This window comes from Echinops telfairi, unplaced genomic scaffold (assembly GCF_000313985.2).
Source record: "Echinops telfairi isolate 266 unplaced genomic scaffold, ASM31398v2 ScPeMD7_7469;HRSCAF=8507_0, whole genome shotgun sequence".
Taxonomy (NCBI): domain Eukaryota; kingdom Metazoa; phylum Chordata; class Mammalia; order Afrosoricida; family Tenrecidae; genus Echinops; species Echinops telfairi.
This window is the reverse complement of record NW_022111372.1, coordinates 85620674-85639090: the sequence shown is the minus strand read 5'-3', so window position 1 is coordinate 85639090 and position 18417 is coordinate 85620674. Positions and strand designations below refer to the sequence as shown.

General features: G+C 37.8%; 1 protein-coding gene across 1 annotated transcript; it reads left to right on the top strand.

The window, feature by feature from the left end:
- Positions 1-2733: 2733 nt before the first annotated feature.
- LOC101644717 (double-headed protease inhibitor, submandibular gland-like) lies at positions 2734-17071 on the top strand. Its single transcript, XM_045284721.1, has 5 exons — positions 2734-2791; positions 2906-3047; positions 13771-13894; positions 14852-14967; positions 17026-17071. Exons 1-5 carry the CDS (start codon positions 2734-2736, stop codon positions 17069-17071), a joined length of 486 nt encoding a protein of 161 aa, XP_045140656.1.
- The last annotated feature ends 1346 nt before the right edge of the window (positions 17072-18417 follow it).

The window sequence follows — 18417 nt, the reverse complement described above, 5'->3', positions numbered from 1 at the left end:
CGGTGGGCTAGAAAGGGGGAACCAATCACAAGGATCTACATATAACCCCCTCCCTGGGGGATGGACAACAGAAAAGTGGGTGAAGGGAGACATTTGACAGTGTAAGACATGACAAAATAATAATAATTTCTAAAGTATCAAGGGTTTGTGAGGGAGTGGGGGAGGGAATAGAGGGGAAAATATCAGGAGCTGATACCAAGGGCTCAAGAAGAAGGAAAATGTTTTGAGAATGAGGATGGCAACAAATGTACAAATGTGCTTGATGTAAGGGATGTATAGATTATGATAAGAGTTGTACAAGCCCCCAATAAAATGATTTTAAAAAGAAAACAGATATGCTCTGCAAATTGTCATCTAATTCATGATAAAATATTTATATTTATGTATAATACATTATATATTAATATATATAAAGGTTTATGGTGGATTGGGTGATAATTTACAGAGAAAATAAATGTTCTATTAAACAATGTGCATATATACATTTGTATATGTGTATATATACATATATACATTTGTGTATATCTTATACTATCCCCCTACATCACTAAGGAATTAATTCCCATGTTTTTCTGATCCAGTACTTCATTTGATGATTAAAGTAAATGTTGGAAATGCAGAATCAAAAACTTTCAGAAAAGATGCAATCATTCTACACAAGAAAGGGCAAAAAAATCTTTTATTGAGGAAAAGAGCATGAAGGTTGTCAGAGGCTGAGAAGGATAAACAAGATGATGAATAAGACAAGGTCAACGTTTAGGTGAAATTTGTTCATGGTTTAGAATGAAGCATGAGGAGCAAGGGCCATAATTAACAAGTTGGGATGAGAGCAGAATTAAAACAGAAATTTTCAAAAGGCTACCAAGGAATTTAGGATTGAACACACACTGACTACCAGTCTACTATTTTTCATTGGTAATGCTTATGAACAGATGGCATTTTATGCATAGATCACCCTATACATTTCCAACAATGGAGAAGAAGGGGAGAAGGTCAAAGAGAGGAGGAAGTCTTGAGAGTGGGAGGGGAAGGAAGAAGAAAACTAGCAGTAACACCGAAACCCAGGTGTCCATGATGTGTTCTAAAGTTTCACAGCATAGCTGGAACATTATCTCATGTAACAAGGCAAAAGGATCTTAATAGCTTAACAGGTAGGCAAAATTGTACATCTGTCATTTGAAAATATCACGACTTTCCTTAAGCAATTTAACACTTTTATTATAATTTTATAAATACCCTCAGACTCCTCATAAAGTGTTCAGGAAAAATAGAAATCTGATCTTTAAGATTACGCCTTACTTTCTGCAACTCTTAGAGCCTAACATCTGACTGACAACTCTCTGGAAAGAATTGTGATTGTGTGCGTGTGTTCACACCACTTGGGAAGGAAACTGCTTTGAATGCTGCAAGTGCAGCTTCTCCTCCCTTTTATTCCTTTCTCTTCTTCTGAGACGTTTCTTTTGCTTTTTTATCTTCTCTTCAAATTCAGCTTTTTAAGAATTGCTTTAGAAACAAAAGAAAATCATTTTGTTCACATCATAGTCATGATCCTTTTGAAATCAAAACCTCTATGTTGTTTGGTGATCAAACTCAATAATCTTTCTTTACAGTTCCCAAAGACAGCGAAGTTATCTTACATATTGAGTGGAATCAAATTAGAATTTCGTTACAAGTGCATCTCCCAGAAAGGACAGAAATGTTCTAGATCAAGGATATCGTAGCATTGCATGCATATGTTTTCTTCAAAGTGACACAATATTATTTAAGTAGCCATGAAAGAATTATGACAGACTTTCTCCTTATCACTACAGTCATTCATTTTCTTCTCTGCTCCTACAAAGGAAGTATGCCATTCCACCTCTTTTTGGTCTGTTTTACAATTTAATTGGCTGTGAAAATTTATGAGTTTAATCTAGTGAATGTGAAATGCATCCTTTTTAGGAACTAAAATACAGAGAACTTTACTATAGTTACACCTTCTGCTTTGCAAAAAATATTGAAAAGTGTAAACATCCATTATTTCAAATCTATTAGTAAGCATGAGTGAAATATATTTTTTACAAATTTAACAAAATATATTGTGAATATTTGATCATCTAAATTAGAAAATTAAAAATCACTTGACTAAAGTCATGAGTAAAAATAAACAGATTCGTGCCCAGAAAATGCTTGTTCTTATGCAGTTTCAGACCAGGTAGAATCCCTGCTTCCTCTCGGCACAGCTGGACTACTTTGGACTCTGAAAATCCACGTGACGCCCAGAATTCCATTCCCCTGTGGTTACTCACCTGCACCAGACATGTAGGACCTGTCTGAAAGGGACTCGGGGATCAAGGGAAACTTCATTAATGAATCATCCCTTTAATGCAGTGGCAACATGAAGGGAAGAACAGGGAGGGTGTATTGGCGGTTAGAAAAATGTAAAGTAGTGGTGGAAAATGACATCCTCTATTAGTAAGATCTGAAGTATGACTCACATAATTGTCTTAATTTCTTAAATTAATGTGTAACATGAAGCATTTCTTTAAGTTAGTGACAGGCCCAATAAATAGCTAAAGTGTGTAGGATTGCGTATGGCTCTAGACTGTGATTTTATAACTAAGGTGGAGATCTCAGCTCCCTCTATCGTGTCTCTATATATATGTGCGTGTGCGTTAGTGCTTCCTGGAAGGCGTCTTGAGAGAGAACCTTGGTTGGACAGAGCGGTCTTGACCTGAGGAGCTAACTGGCACCATGCGAACACCAGGTGCCTTCCTGCTCCTCTCTCTGGCTCTGTTCTGCTTCTTCTCAGGTGAGTTTTTCTTCAAAAATGAACCTGTTTATTCCAAACTGGGAAGGACAATAGTTTGTATCCACCATTTTAAAAAATTCTAACAACTTAGATATAAATTACTGTTTCTGAAAGATCAGAATCAGGATAACGAGGAAGACTGTGATGATGAAAATGGTCATGATGCCAACATTGCCTGTTCACTTATTGAGCATACACTAGATTCCAGGCATTGTGTTAAGGATTTTATATATTATTTCCAGTACACATACACAAGGTATTCATATTCCTAATTTACCTGTCAGAAAAAGTGATGCAGGGATGTTGAAGACTTACAACTAAAAAAGGGAGATCCAGAATTTGAATCTTCATCTGCCAAACATCAAATAGATTAATTACTAATTTCTTATTGCGTCACTTTACCGAGTGGACTAACTTAATACATCTGATTAATAAATACACATAGGTTATCAAAACATTTGGTCCTAAGAGTCCATTGAGAACTAGTTACACACAGTGTCTAAGACCATTAATGTTGAGATGGAGATGAATAAATTTTAGTCCTGGCATATCTATTTTATAGCAGCGTAACCTTTCTGGAAGCCATTTTCCTTACCTGTAAATTTGGATATTAAACTGCTACCCCATATGGGGAATTAAATGAAATGCAGTTAAAGCTCTTAAGATAGTGGCTGAGAGAAAGTAAGCGTTCAACCAATAATTTCTAATAATATCATCATCATCATCATTATTATGTTTAATAAAACAGGTTCCATATTGGGCACAGACAGAATGTTAATCCTGCTCTAGCAGGCTTGCCTAATATGTTAGATAAAGTCTCTTCACTTCTGATCACAGTTTGACATAGTGAAGAAATTTAGAAGTTGCTATAGTAAATCTTTTGCCTGGTCATACAAGTTATTCATGTGGAATGAGGACAAAAACATAAACATAATATTTTTAGAGATTGACCTTAGTCTGTATTTTTAAATAATCACCAAATAGACTATTTATGTATCAGCTAGGTTGGAAATCACCATGGTAGATGCACAATGACCATTTCCTTACCTCCACTGGTCAAGAATACAGGTTGAGGCAGTTGATTTGTTCTCTCATAAGTGCAGGCCAGTGAGGAAGGGGGCTGTGCTTGCCCTTTCTCTGAGGACTCCTTGGGGTTGCATGCGAGAAGGCGTGCTGGACTGGGAGTGCGGAGATCAAAAGTCAGGAGCTCATAGCAGGATGAGAACTATGCCTTTGATTATGTCATTAACCACTGAGCGAATTATCCACAACAGAACATCGTTCATCCAAACATAAGCGAGAGGAAAGAAAAAAGATGAAAGATGGCCTAGAGGTCTTCTTCTTTCTCTTTAAGGAATGTAGAGAGATACATCAGGAGCTATGAATTGCATCTAGGAAGAAGCATACTCATGAGAGTCTATATTAGGACCATATCTTTACATCTAAATATACAAGACAGAAGAGTAATTTTGAGTTCAAAGCATAAACAAGTCAAGTGCTTCTCCAAAAACTGGTAACAAAAGCTCTGGGAGAGACTGACTGCACTGAATTGTACAATAGAAAGTTAGAAGTAGTTGACGTCACTGCAACTTCTCCAGAGCCACAGCTGGGGTAAGGAGGTCATTCTCCCAGTAGATTAGTGACTGAGTCAGGCCTAGAACTTGAATCTCCACATCCTAAACCTATTTTCTCCCGATTCCCCTTGTCCTCCCCACACATTGCCCTCTCAAGCTCCATGCCCTTACATCACTTACAGAGAAATCCTCACTTCCCTAAGAGGGCTGGTGTTAAAAGAAAAAAATGAAGTACTCATGCTATGACTTTCTGAAATAGCAAAATGTTTGAAATAGAAATAATCCAAATGGGGTTTTCTTAGTTTTGTAAATCCCACTTTTGGTACGTGTAGAAATCACAGCTATTTCACTCTGTGCTTTCCTTTCTTCACAGGTGTCTTCTGTCAAGAACAGGTCAGTGCTGTTTATTTCTGGTCATCAGACCTCTCAAGCCTGGTTGGCATTCTCTGAGCCAGGAAAAGATGTGCCTACGGGCATGAGAGTCAAAGCAGTGAGCAAGCAGGCCAAAGGCAGAAACAAAAAGATGGAATTAGCTTTCTAACTGCACTCCCTTTAGGAATGTACATTTTTTTCATTAAACTAAACCAGAAAAGACAGAAAACACTTACATGGACTTCAGACTTTCTGGAACCAAGATAACTGGATGAACCTCTGAAACTATTACTGTGAGATAATCTTTAAACTTTTAGCCACAAATATGGCTTTAATTTCCTTAAAAGCAACAAATAGTTTAATTAAAGTATTATTATATTTCTGCCTTACGTATTATACTCTTTGAAGAACTAACAATATGGAATGAAATAGACAACTGCTAATTGAAAAGTTAGGTGATATATATGTTCACAGGGAGAAGTGGGGAGATGAAATATGGTTCAAAAGTTTAAGAATGCAATCAATATCACTGACAAGTAGAAACTTGAATGTGGTGTGTGTTTTGCAGTGTAAACAACAACAAAAATAAAGTAAGAGAATGAACATTCATTCTTCAAGGAGCAGCGGACAAATAAATCAAAATGACCTGTGATAAAGGCCATGCACTAGCACTAAATTCATTGAACATCATAGGCAAGCTACTTCACTTTTTTGAACTATTATTTTTACTTCTTAGAACTCTAAAGAAATTAAAATTACAGACCCTAGATGAAAGTTCTTGGTATTGATTAATAATTAAGAGTCTTTGTAGGAGGTTACATGAGCATTATTTTACTTTTAGAAAGGACTAAACTAAAAGCAGATAGAAAAATTACTTAGCTTCTTTATACTCATCTGGTTTGTGAAAAGTTAAATACCATTTGGGTTTAAAAATCTGGAGAGGCAAAAATTGTTTTTATTGCTTGACTGATTTTGTACCCAAATATATTGACCAACTTCTTTTACAAATTTTAGTTCTGTCAAAAGATGACAAATAGTTGGTATTTTCTCTGCCAATTCTACTGCAGAAACCATACTAAACAGTTGCATTCGCCTTGGTACTAGTTCTGTCTGTCCTTGTGCCCACAAAGCCTTGGCACCAAAAATTTAGTATACTATTTTTAATTGATTAAAGATATCAATGCAGGTGAAACGTATTTTTCAACACTAATATACCTACTATATTGTAAACACATACACATATATTATATATGTATTAGCATCTCAGAAATGGATTGTGTCTTACAATTGGTGTTGACTTATAGTAAACTGCCACTGTGTGTGTGGAAGTCGTGTATGTGCACATGTGCACCTGTGTTTATTGTCCATTTGTAAACACCCATATCTGTTTGTATTAGTATTCAATATAGTATATAGAGCATATAAAATTATGTACACTTACATAGTACTAAAATATATAGGATATAAAGTGTATATATATTTTGGTATAGATTGTATATGGTGTATAAGAGTGCACATCTTCAAATCAATATCCTCTTTTATTTAAATACTACCATGTATGCTATGTTGACTTTGGAAACAAACAAAGAAGAAAGGCCATGAAACCCAGCCCCATTCCTTTAGGTAGTAACGCATAGCGAGGAGCCCATTACACATCGCTTTGAAAGAGAGGGGTTTGGTCTCCAGTTTCTCATTAACACAGAAGTCATTTCCCGTGTTTGAGTTTATTTGGTACATTTTTCTGAAGTTCATTTAATATCTATTATTCATGATTCTATTCCTTTAGCTGAACCCAAGTCTTAAAGTACACAGCCTGCTTGATTCAGTATCAGTTTGGATGATTACACCACCAGATCCCACGCCACCACACTAGAATTATTGAATACCATAAGTGATGTGTAACCAATAAAGTCGGAGGGTTTTTTTGGTAGGTAATTGGAAGCAAGGTGCACTAGGAAGCAGTGGTTTGGGACAAGATAGATGACATAGAGGAGTCTTACTTAAAATACTTACTGGCAGTGCAACTTGGGGAAAGTTTTTTCCCCTTTAGGCACCCTTGTTTCTCCATCTGTAAGACGGAGATTTAGATTTGATGATCTCTAAAGCTCCTTAATGCCTTAAGCATTTCAATTACTCTGAAAGCAAATATTTCCTGAAAGGCTTCTTACTGTTTCTTGTCTGCTCAAATGTTAAAAGCAGTATGGTTGAAACACTACCATTTCTCTCTTGTGTCCATGAGAGGAGTGGGACGCTCCCAATAACATCCAAGTGAGAAACGGAAACGAATTTTGGGAGCACCTACTCTGATCTGCTCCAGCCAGAACAGAGGAAGAAGGTGACTGTTGAGGCTCCAGCCGTCCTTCTCCTAGCGTTAGGTCTCCCCATGGTAAAACATCTGGTGGGGCTTATGACAGCTGGCATGAATTCATTTTAATTCTTTGAATTATATATACATATAAATTGTCCTATAAATCTGAGCAGCAAATAACCTGCTAAAAGTTTAACTTGACAAGTAAGGACATTAACGTAAAAATAAGACCCACAATTTTTAAATTGTTAGTGATACAATAAAAATAGCAATACAAGATCACTATTGATGTTATTTACCATCAACAATAATTCATTGAAATATTGTATCATAACACTAAAATATTTGAAATACATAATTTCAGAATAAGAATGGTTCTTTGAACCGAATAACCTTTGCTTTTTTAATTCATTCACTACAGTACATTTAATTTGTCATATTTTGCTGTAGCCCTTATATTTGGGGAGCATATCCTTAAAAACATTGTGAAATGAATAGTTTGATTTGTAATATTTATAATAAATCCCTCAAAATCAATGCTTGGCTATTTTTTCCTATTGCACTGGTTTTTTTTGGATAGCCGTTTGGTTTGCGTTTTGAATATAATGAAGAAATAGGGCACTTTAGCTGTTATTAAAACAAGGCTCATATGACTACAGTGAGTTTAGTGCCTCCATTTTAAGTGATCTTGATTTTACTTATTATTCAAAACAGTCCGAATATAGAAAGAATGCTTACACCTGATGTCCAACACAATCATCTACAAACAGGAGAACTCGTGCGCCAGGAAGAGAAACGGACTAGCTGAAGGTTACCGCAGCAACAAAGCTGCGTATGCCTATGTCCAAGGTTCTTCCCACGGCTCCCGTATTGCCTTTCACGAGTATTGAAATGCCATTTTCATAATATTATCAATTGTGCAAATGTCACTTAAGGTAATTCGTAATATATATAAAATATTATAGACTCTATAATTTTCTAGGCCAAAAAGGAGAATTTACTATTCTCATCTCTTGATTAAAGATGTGATATGATGAAAGCAGTAATTTAAAATTAGATACCTGTTTGGGCGGATACGAAGTGGGAGAAAATGAAAACTCAGAGAGACAAATCCATAGCATTGGTTTAAGCAGGAGTGGTAAAGGGGATGGGAAAGTGGTAAATTTGGAGACGAGGACTTAGGACACACCCACAAACACACATCCACGTGATACCACTTGTAAGGGAAGGAAATGGCAAAGGTTCAAGTGGAGGCCAGATTCAGGAATTTGAGGAATGGTGTTATTAGAAAAAACCTGAAAATCAGACATAAAATTAGTTTGGAAAGAAAGAAAAAAGTCATATTATAAAAACAAATGAATTTTAAGTATTAATCAAACTGTTGACTAAAAGCAAATTCTTGATTCCTGAAAATTAAGAATTAGACTGATACATTATGAAGGCTTTGGGAAAAATTTAGAACTCATCAATATTATCTGGAAAGGTAGATGTCTGTAGGGGAAAAAAAGTAAGCATACAAAAATGTGAAACTATTGTGTAAGTAGTATAATTAATATGTGGAAGGAAAAGAGGAAAGAAAATAAAAATTATAGAGAAGGGATTGTTGGAAGCGGGAATACTGAAATATTACAGAAGTCACGAAAACTTTTCACATTGGTGGGCGTGATGAGCATCAAGATTCCACGTATCTTGAAGGAACCGTGCAAGTGTTATAGTAGATTTGGTCTGAAAGTGGTCATTTTTGAAAAGTAGTTTCATTAGGATGGAAAGTCAAACAAACAAAAACCGCAACAGCCCACCAACCAAACAAACCCAGACCTGTTGCTACAGGCAGAGGACAATTGAGTTCACTGGGTTCTTATCTGCTATTTTTCTAGCAGCCAATCAATCACCCAGCCTTTCTTCCACAGAACTACTGGGATTGTTTGAAACACTTAGCTGTTTGAGTCATCTAGGGATCTTTCAAGTAGAAAGCACAGGGAATGATATCAGAGCTGAATTTGTGAAATCCTGGCTTACAGAAGGATATGGGTGGCAGTGGACACCCAAAATACATTCACAGGCTCTCACATCGAATAAGCCTCAGGTGAATCCTCTCCTGACCATAACTGAGGGATGGGAATAATCTGGTTATTATTATATAATATTATTATATTATATATATTATATTATATATTATATATATTATTATATAATCACACAGGGAGTGCTTGACAGGTGGTTATGGTAGATTAAAATGGTAAATCTGATTTGAATGGTTTAAAATCTGGCCTTTTGATACACTTTGAGCTTGGACTAATTTTAAACATTTTCTAGTTTTTTATTTGTTTGTTTTTCAATTTGGGGCTTCTCTCTGTTGCATTTTGTTATTGTTGGGAGCATTCTTGACTCTCTTTATGTATCTTGCTTTGTTCTTCAGTATATGAGATCCTGGTTGGGTGACAGAGACGATAACTAGGATAAGGGTTCTTGGGGTTGCAGGTGCAGAGGGGGTGGGAATGGAGAGCTGATGTCAAGGAGCACAAGAAAGAAGAAAATGTTGTGAAAGCGATTGTGGCAGCAATAGTACAACACTGCTTGATAGGACTGAATCTTTGAATGGTATCATGTCTGGACTGTGTCTTAATAAAAATCGTTTGGGGAAAAAAAAGAAAGAGGCAAGGAGAGTGGAATCCAAAGAAGGGAGGGGTAAAGAACATTGGGCTGGTAAAGATAAAGGTCATTTAAATACATCCCTGCAGGTTAGCTCAGAGTGTGTGTGTGTGTGTGTGTGTGTGTGTGTGTGTGTGTGTGTGTCTGTGTTATTATACATTTTCATTGGCTTTTATCTGGTTGTGTTGTTGTTAGGTGCAATGAAGTTGATTCCCACCCATAGGGACACTATGCACAACAGAACAGAACCCTGTTGCCTGTGCCGTCCTTACAATTCTTCCTTTTTCTGAGCCCAAGTTTGCAGCCACAGTATGAATCATCTCTTTGAGGGCCTTCCGCTTTTTTTGCTGACCCTCAACTTGAATCTTGGACCTGAAATAATGGCAACAAACAATCCATATAGAATGTCTGTAATTCACTTTTGACGTAGTGGCTATGCGTGCATTGAACTACTAACTGCAAGGTCAGCCTTTGAAAGCCACCAGGGCTCAGCAGGAGAAAGACAGGGCTTTCCACTCCCAGGGGCAGTTCTACCCTGTCCTACAGGGTTGCTATGAGTTGCTATCAATTCGATGGCATTAAGTTTAGATTTTGTTTGTTTCACTCAGTGGTTGAATAAAGTGATTTTGTAGTTATCATTAGGAAAGATGAACAACCTGGGACAAAAATCACCAGAATGCTTTAGAAGATGAAGTTCTTTGAAGAACTCCAAGGTTCCAGGATAATAGTGAACACTGCTGCTTACGTACCTAAAGGCAGTGTCTAGGTGGGATATCTTAGGAGAATGATGAAGTTCCCTGTTGAGTAGAAAGCACTGCTGTTGTGAGGTGCCATCAAGTTGGTTCTGTTGCAGGGACCCTCTGTACAACAGAGGGAAACACTGTCTGGTCCTGGCCATCCTCGCCAGGGCTCCTATGCTGGAGCCCCTTGCTGCAGCCACTGTGTATAAAGGAGGACACAGAACACACTGATGGCACTTTAAGTAGAACAAGCCTAACGAACTATAAAATTCCTAGTTTATGCTGCTACTGCTTATAATAGCAATCTTTTACATAACCCATCCTACTTCATGTAAGATTTTCACAGTAGTAATCATTACAAAAGGAGCCCTGGTGGCATCTTAGCTATGCCTGGGGCTGCTAACCACAGGACAGCAGTTCAAAACCACCAGCAGCTCTGTGGGGGAAAGATGAGGCTGACAGCCTCAACAACCCACACAGGCAGTTCTACCCTGTCCCGTAAGGTCGCTGCGAGTCAGCATGGGCTCAATGGCGCTGGGAATCATTGCAACCAGCCCAGAAGACGAAGACATTTCAACTCAGAACAGTCACATCCTCGTATAGGTCAGTGTAATCCTAAAGAACAATCCCCCAACCTTGCAGCAGTCTTGGGGCATGTAAAGTAGATCGGGAGGGATTTCAGCTTTCCTGGAGCTCCTAGATGCTGCTTGGAGAAAACGTTAAGTCGGGCAAGATAATCCCTCCACCCCTGTCTAGATGCTTTGACTTCTACTCAGAAGCCAATTATTTGATTTCGATCTAAAGGAGTAAAGCAAAGCAAAACAAAACAAAACAAAAATATAAAAGAGGAGGTCATTTATTCCAGGGAAACTCATGACACCCAGGAGTCTGGTTGCTCACTCTAGGGCTGCGGTTTGAAAGCACCAGCCGCTGCACAGGAGGAAGCATGATGCCTCACTCCCATAAAGAGTTCGCGACTGCTAAACCGATAGGGACTGTTTGTCCCTGTCCGGTGGCGTCACTGTGAGTCAGAATTGACTGGATGGCAGTGCGTTTGGTTATTTGGGCTTTGTCAAGGTGTACGTGCTGTGGACTCTTCCTACTTATAACCCTGAGCACCCCCTGCTTCTTCCTTTCCCTCACAGTAGGGACTTCTGGCTGACTACAGACACATTCTTTATTTTCCCTAATCACTCTGGAAAGCAGAGTGGCCCTTTTTGTAGCCAGCTACCATGGGAAAACATCTCACATATTAACTGTGAAGGGCATCTAGAGGTATGCGGCAAGAGTATATATTTGGATAAGAGTTGCTGCCCCTGCTCCCTACACACACACACAAACTCAACTAAAGAACTAAAGATTTGTAGCATTTTTTTAGGCCACTTACCAACTGAATGGACTGCTTAGCCTCTGGCCATCAAAGGTGTAAGGCTTCTTTCTTAAGAGGCAATGTCCAACATTAGTTGTTTAGTTAATTACCTTTTTTGTATGAGTTACAGGCTGTTCAGAATATTATGAGAGTTATTGTAAGGGTCGACTTACGTTAAACAGACTATTTGTTTAACTCATGGGATAAGGCTTAATTCCCATTTCCCCTCTGACTTCTTATATCTCGCACATTTGACTGCATTTGATCTTTATAGTGACTCTGGGAATGAGATACACAAGCTGTTATTATTATTTTTAGTTAAGAAAACTTAGTCCCAAATACTGAGTGCTTTGTCTAAGAGAATGTTCCTGAATAATGGTGGACAAGTTTTATAATACGATTCTTCATCTTACTTCAAGAATCATGCAAGGCCTTCACGTTTTAAAAGTATGAAATGTATCTGTTCTGTAAGCATTTGTTCACATGACATTTGATTGATTTTTTTTTTTTAATCAAACACCTTTACTCCTTTTAGTCTCCACGGAGGAGAGTGGAAGAGGATAATTGGGTTTGAGGAGGGTGGTGGGATCCAGTAACTTTCAAAGCAAATGCCCTTCCCAGGTACCAATTCCTTGTCTGCTTTCTAAAGGGAAAAAGAGACTGGACCACAAGACCAGAGGCACAATGGCCAGGGAAAGGTGTCTTAAGACGGCGTCTCTTTCAAGTAAGAGGCTTTCTTTTTTTTGTTCAGTCCTGCCCTGACTGCAGAGACCATCCTCTCTGTGCTGATCTTTCTGCAGTTTCTACACTGCCTTTGTTCTTAATGGACACACATTGTTTTAAGTCTCTGGGCTTTTCTCTGCTCCTCTAATACAGATAAGACAATGAGCATGTTGGGATGTTACTTATAGCTGATTTCTCTTTGTTTTATCAGAACTTAGTCCTATATCTTCCATCTTCCAGAAATTAGTCCTTCACTGTTTGTGGAATGAATTGAAAGGCTCAAGGATGACTCTGCAGTCGTTGGTTTTTTTTGCCTGACTCATTTGTATGAATATATAATAAATGAGTGCCTTAACTACAAAGATCACTAACTCCTGTGAAAAAGTGGCCTATGGCTAAGAGTGCCCTATAAATGTCCAGTCTCCATTCCAGGTTAAAGAACTAAAGGAAACAGTACTGCCCAGGGGGTGGTGTGGGAGGCTACAGTCAGTCAGGGAAGTGAGTGAATGGTTATTACCTATAGATGAGTCTATACCCACAGCTGTCAAGTTCATTGAAACTCACAGTGACCCTACAGGAAACAGTAGAACCTCTGAATATGTTTCCCAACACTGTAACTGGTTAGGAGAGCAGACAGCCTCATCTTTTTCTCGCAGGGAGACTGGTAGGGTTGACTAGTTGCCTTTGCAGTCAGCAGTCCCAAACGTAAACCACTAGACGATCAGCACTCCTTCCGATGGAACAACAGGGAACTTAATTATTTTCCATCTAAAGACTAAAAGGATCTCTGGTGAGCACCCTACTACCTAGCCTCAGTAGCACAAGTGGCAAATTTCAACAAAAACATCTCTTTAATAATTTAGATGCACTGAAGCTGATATGTGTGGTTCAACTTTTTAACCTGACTTCAGGACACTGTTTCTGATCATTCCCCCAGGGGAACTTTGAGAAAGTGCTGTCCTCCTGTAACGGTCTGCTGACATTTTGAATAAGCGATCCCTTCCACCTTCACAACACATCTTTCTCACGAGTACTTAATAAGCTTAACCTGTGGACAAGAACACGTCACGGCAGCTTTTCTTTCATTCTTTCCTTTGAAAATCAACTAGGGTAGATTTGTGAAAATTCTGCGTCAATAAGAAGAAGAAATATGTTCAAGCAAGCTCTTAATGCTGCTTTCTGAGTGTGGGGTGCTTGGTAAACTATACAATTTTTCTGGGAATCTGTATTCTCACTTGTAGCCTGGCTAAGACTTGTTCAATAGACCTCTCAGGGATATTGCAAAGCTCATTTGAAGTAAGGCACACTAAGAGTTTTAGTATTATTAAGCAAATGATAGGACACTACTATGCTGATGAAAGTAGGGTAAGTATAAAATAAAATATCCCTGTTCATGTTTATGAGGGAAAAATAAGTAAATATTGTCCCATAAAGATGTATAGCCTCAAAACCCTATAGAAGGCTGCTCTGAGTTGCAACGGACTTGATGGCAGTAAGTATGGTGTACGTAGGTACTCACCTAGACTTGGTGAGAAACACAGCCTTCTGAACTCTGACGTTTAGGCAAACATTACTGAAATATTTTAGTTGATGCAAAGGTTCAAATAGACTTTGAGACATTAAATCATTAGTATAAAGATATATATCTTTTAATTCCAGATCTACTAAATACCAGAATCATCAAATTCAAATAAATTAACAGGCCATTAGGTAGTGTCTGGGAAGTCCTTACCAAGATCATCCATGTCTTCATAGCAATGCTGAAGGAGTGCTATTAAGGTTCAGTAATATAGTAAAAAGAATGAGCAAGCATATAAACAAATACCATATAAAAGCAAAAAATATCCTCAATTGGAGACATTTTGTATTTGAAAACCTTATTAACTTAATTAGGAATAGAGTAACTATGGCAATACATTGACTAGATCTTAAAACACTGCAATCAACAACAAAAACGTGCTTTACAAAATTTCAGAAATGCATACATCTTAAATATATACAATTTTTCAACTAAAACTTTCCTCTTTTTTCCCTCCCTCCTTCTCCCATCTTTGTGACCCCTTGATACATTATAAATTATTGTTTTCATATCTTGCACCGACCACTGTCTCCCTTCACCCACGTTTCTGTTGTTCATCTCCCTGGGGGGTGGGAGGTGGGATTATGCGTCGATTATTGCAATTGGTTCCCCCTTCCCCCTCTCCTCCCCACACCTTCTCTGTTATATATTAATTATATAACATTCATAAACTTTACTATACAAAACCTCTTTGGCTTAGATGGAACATGCTAATTCCTCTGCTATTGTGCTTACTTTGATAGGTTGACTGTGGTGAGTTCCGGGACCCCAAGGTCTACTGCACACGAGAGTCTAACCCTCACTGTGGCTCTGATGGCCAGACGTACGGCAACAAATGTGCTTTTTGTAAGGCAGTGGCGTAAGTATTTCACTCACTGCCTGTATCTTGTCATCATAAACTCCCAACATTAAACAAAGATGATTTTTTTAGTGTTTTCTAGAAATTTCTATTAATATCCACCCATAGAGCTGAAGAAATAGCTTCAAATGAGTTGGAACAAATGTGCCACTCCAGATATTTTAAAATTACATTTGGACATTCATTGCCCTCATCATTCTCAAAACATTTCCTCTCCACTTAAGCCCCCGGCATTAGGTCCTCACTTTTCCCCTCCCTCCCCACTACCCCCTCCCTCATGAGCCCTTGATAATTTATAAATTATTATTTTGTCACATCTTGTCCTGTTTGACGTCTCCCTTCACCCACTTTTCTGTTGCCTGTCCCCCAGGGAGGAGGTCACACATAGATCCTTGTAATCCAATTTATTTTAAAGCGTTCCTGGAGCATGAATTTTATCTATCAGCACCATAAGGATTCCTTACTAAGGGAATTCAACTAATAATTATCACTGACAACATATTTTTAGTATACTATCAATAAAATTTGGATAGTCAGACAATTATGGATAATCATAAGTGGTTCTCAGACTATTCAACATCTTAAAGATAGCACATGTAAACATTCTACTAGGAGTCAATAGACCTTAGCAAATAGACTAAGCTACCTGATAGTACATGTCCACATATACACCACTGGTCAGCAAACGGTGTGGCTCTCCAGCCACCTGTGGCTCTTTCAATCCTTACAAGTAAAATTGGGAGAATAAAAAGTAAAGGGTATTATTCAGATAATGGTGATTTCATTTGTTTGTAAACATATATTTAGGCCTCTTGAATAATTTTTGAATTGTTGTGAGCTCTTCCATCTCAAGATGGAATTGGCTCTTCCATCTCAAACGTTTGCTCACCTCTGGTCTATACTAACAACCCAAATGCTCTGCCTCAACCTGATTCAGACTCATATAAACTCCATATACGGTTTCTGAGATTGTGGATCTTTACCAGCACAAAGAACCTCCTCTTCTCGCCATGAAGCAGCTGGTGGGTTTTAACCACTGATCTTGTGCTTAGTAGCCCAGCTTCTCGAAACTCAAACTCACTGCCATCACTGAGCTCAGACTTACAGCAAACCTGTAGGACAGATGGAACTGCGCTGTCTGGCATTCTGAGGCTGTAAGTCCTTCATGGGAGGCAAAAGTTTCATCTTTCTCTCATGGTTTTCAAGTGCTGACCTTATTCCCAACCCAATGCACAACCCACCATACTACCAGTGTTCTTTAGTCTAACATCTAACACATCATTATTTAATAATTGATATTGTTTTCTTAATGATCAATCAATCCATCAATCTTGTAGTCTATTATAAAAACAGGACAATTGTAATCCTTGATCAAAGCAAATGAAAATGCACTCCCTTCCTCAACTGCCATGTTTTTTTCTTACACTGCAGTTTCTTTCCTTAGTATTTTAATTTTCTTCAATTTTTATACAAAATTGTAAGCAGAGAGACTATATAAGTCCATAGCAAAAATCATAGGATCCAGAAAGTAGAATGAAAGTAAGAAATATTGACTCAATAAATAGTAAATTCATGTACATATATATACAATGTACATGACTAATTAATACCAAACTTTTCTCCAAAAGAGTTCATAGGGAAAAATGAGATTTGTATTAGTGGACACATTACATACATGGTCAGTGATAAAATGCCAAATGCCTGAATATTATCGGTTCAATTCTTTATGTCTTTTGTGAAGGATATAACCATGGCATTACAATTCTGTCACTATTTATCTTGTCTGGTTTACCTTTTTCATTTATATATAATTTGCACTAGGAAAATGAGCAGCTTGTAACAAAATGTCTTAGGCTTTATTTGTTCAAGATTTACACCCTCCATAAACTGGCAAGATGCCAACTTTGAAGTCATTTAATTAATTTCCAAAATGTAGGCACAATTACCTATAAAATCAAAGGATTCGATGGACCCTGTTGCTGCTGATCCTGTCTTTAAACTTTGCGGTTGATAGCTCTGACTTTTCTCTGCATGTGCATTTGTCTTTCTCTTTTATAGGAAAAGCAGTGGGAAGATCAGCCTAAAGCATCATGGGAAATGCTGAAATTACAGCCAGCATGTTGTGCTGGCTTGTCGGCGTGGCGTACCAGCTGTTTTCTCCTGCTCCTTCACGTGTATCCAACCAACTCCTTAAGCTTGTAAACATACACCTCTACTCTGCCATGGTTCGGGGAAGTTTGATGTATATCTATGCATTTGACTTGCTTGTCAATAAAGTAAATTCTTAAGAGGAATGGATTGTGTGTTTATTTTAATATCAAGAAAGATACAGACCCGACATGAAGTAATTGGCCTGATTTAAAACACAGATTAAGTGACCTGCTTTTCATATGTAACTCAGCCATCCAGACAGACACTCTCAGACAGACACTAGATCTTCAGGGGATTCCCTTCCTCCTTCTTATAGAGGTATCTGTATAGATAATAAAACATTTGAGAGGTATGATGCTTTTGGTTAGCTAGAAATATATGTTTTTAAGTCTTTGATTACATGATGTTGTTTCTTTCCAATTTCCAGAAAATTGTTTTATGCATGAAACTCATCCCCACAATACCATATTTCATTACCTCTATGCCATTGGGAGTTTGAATAACATATGCAAACATTTGCATTATTTGACCCTCCCTAAGCATCATATGGTTTTTATGTACCATCTAGTAGATTTCAACTCACAGTGGGCCGTGCACAACAGAAGGAAACACTGCCACGTCCGGGGGCATCCTCCTGAATGCTACAGTTGAGTCACTTGTTGCAGTCCCTGTGTTGATTCATCTCACTGAGAACCTTCTTTTGCAGCGAACCGTCACAGCCCAGGATGGCCTGTTATAGGGATTAGTCTCTCTTTATAACATGTCCAAGACGAAGTCTGAATATCCTCACGTCTATCACGCATTCTGGCTTTAATTTCTCCATACAGATTTATTTATTCTTCTGGTAGCAGATAGCATTTTCAATATTCCTAATCAGCACCATACTTCAAATGCATAATTCCCTCAGTTTTCCTTATTCATTGTCCAGCTTTAACATGCAGATGAGGTGAATGTTAACACCATGGCTTGATCAGATACACTTCACTCTGCAAAGTGACATTCTTGCTCTTCAACATTTTAAAGAGGTCTTGTGCTGTAGATTTTGCTCAGTGTGGTATGTCATTTGATTTCTCAGGTGCTGTTTCCATGAGTGTTAATTATGCATTTATGTAAAATGAAATTCTTGAAAGTTTCAATTTTCTCTTGATTTGTCATGCTATTGACTATTGGTCTAACTGTGAAATAGAGTTTGTTTTTCTGAATTACAACATTGAGTTGTAATTCATAACAAATCCTATAGTCTTTTGTCTCTGATCTTCATTAGTAAGTTTTAATCTTATCAAGTTTGTTCACTTTATT

What these genes read in the sequence shown, in the direction of transcription:
- LOC101644717 (XM_045284721.1), top strand. Translation starts at nt 2,734, where the DNA reads ATGCGAACACCAGGTGCCTTCCTGCTCCTCTCTCTGGCTCTGTTCTGC. An exon ending in ACTATGCTGATGAAAGTAGG is followed by an intron (nt 13,895 to 14,851) that starts GTAAGTATAAAA and finishes TTACTTTGATAG; the next exon opens with GTTGACTGTGGTGAGTTCCG. An exon ending in GCTTTTTGTAAGGCAGTGGC is followed by an intron (nt 14,968 to 17,025) that starts GTAAGTATTTCA and finishes TCTCTTTTATAG; the next exon opens with GAAAAGCAGTGGGAAGATCA.